Consider the following 1,549-nt stretch of genomic DNA (forward strand, 5'->3'; position numbering starts at 1 on the left):
TGACACTTATTTCGTTACTCTACAGATACATGACATGGAGCCTATTACTTCTGCGTTTGGCCGGTCTTAACGTGTCTTTTTTTGCAGTCTAGATGGGCCTTTCTTCTCGCCGACCCTCGTACTTCTTGTAGAATGATGTGAACTTGCATTTGAATGCCTCTGAGAAGATCCTGATGATTGACGCTGTTGCTTCCCTCGTACCAGCATCCGGCCAATACGTGATGTTGAGTTGACAGTGATTTCAAACTTCCGTTTCTTTCTATTAAATCTAATTCTCTTGACTTCTCGCCTCACTTGGTCTTGGATCACTCTGTGAGTCTTCCTTAGGAATCGTTCTGGGACTTCTCCATCAGGCTTTTCTATCAGTGTAAACCACTTTAGACGTGCATATTAGCGACCAATTTAAAGAGTGGGGATGCAAATTCTCACTTCGTGTCCAAGAGCCTTATCTACATCCAACCTCTTATCCTTATCCACGCACGTAGTCTCCTTTATGAACCTTTGTCCTTTGGAAAATTCAGTTACTGCATGCCATGTACTGTATGAGGCAGTTATGACATATGAACTAACCTTGTGGTGTGATGTTTTTCCATTCAGTTCGAAACCGGCGATCAAAGTCAACTGCATGTTCCTCAATAAGCTGTATCTCCTTTTCCTCATTGTCATGAAGATATGGATGTCTTCCGATAAGCCATTCAACTGCCATCATGCTTTATAGCTTATTAATAGCTAGTTGCAGAAATCGAGATTGGAATACCCACCCAACAGGGAAAATGTCACCTTTCTGACTTACCACTCTTGGTTTATCATCGTGAGGCATGGCCTCTGGAGCCAGGTAAATTCCTGTTGTTTGCTTATTTTTGAGATCAACTTTATAAGTTTCATCATTAATATATGCACTTTGGAAAGAATGTAGTTAAACGTAGATTCCTAGGTTACAACATATTTAATTTTCAGAAATAACTGACCTGCCAAGATCAGAAATAACAAGCTTGTCGCCCATAAATAAAAAATTCTCTGGTCTAGTGATGTATATGTAAGCGGATTATATCTGTAACAATAGCGATAAATTGTGCCTACTTCACATCGCGGTGGATTACATTCGCATCGTGTAGCTGTTTAATTGCCAGTAATGCTTCACTGTTGGTAAAACTATTAGAGACCTGACATCAACAAATATCACTTGCAACCAACCGCAAGTCAATAGCAACGTCCTTCTCTGAGACTAATGTTGATGTCATTTTAGCGTACAGGTTACTGCCACTTGCGAATGGAAATACTAGGCATGTGAAAATTTCAATGTCAAAGTATTCCATCATAAGCATCTATTCCAACACTCAGACTAAGAGAAGCTACACGCTTTTCAATTTACTGTCGTTTTCATAAATATTGTCACACGCGCGATTCGTGATTTTCGTCACACTAAGTACACTCAAATACAAAATCTACTATAACTCAACTAATACTTAACCAAATTACATGATCTAAGTTGTAAAAATTATACTTTTAAAGTATCTTTCATATTCCAGAAAAATAAAGTAAAATGAGC

General features: G+C 38.7%; 1 protein-coding gene across 1 annotated transcript; it reads right to left on the reverse strand.

The window, feature by feature from the left end:
* Nucleotides 1–66: 66 nt before the first annotated feature.
* Nucleotides 67–706, reverse strand: FOMMEDRAFT_150417 (uncharacterized protein; the record flags this gene model as incomplete). The annotated part of the gene is made up of 3 exons (XM_007261726.1): nt 67–375; nt 430–506; nt 571–706. 3 exons carry the CDS (start codon nt 704–706, stop codon nt 67–69), a joined length of 522 nt encoding a protein of 173 aa, XP_007261788.1.
* Between the last annotated feature and the right edge of the window lie 843 nt (nt 707–1,549).

This window comes from Fomitiporia mediterranea, assembly GCF_000271605.1.
Source record: "Fomitiporia mediterranea MF3/22 unplaced genomic scaffold FOMMEscaffold_1, whole genome shotgun sequence".
NCBI lineage: Eukaryota > Fungi > Basidiomycota > Agaricomycetes > Hymenochaetales > Hymenochaetaceae > Fomitiporia > Fomitiporia mediterranea.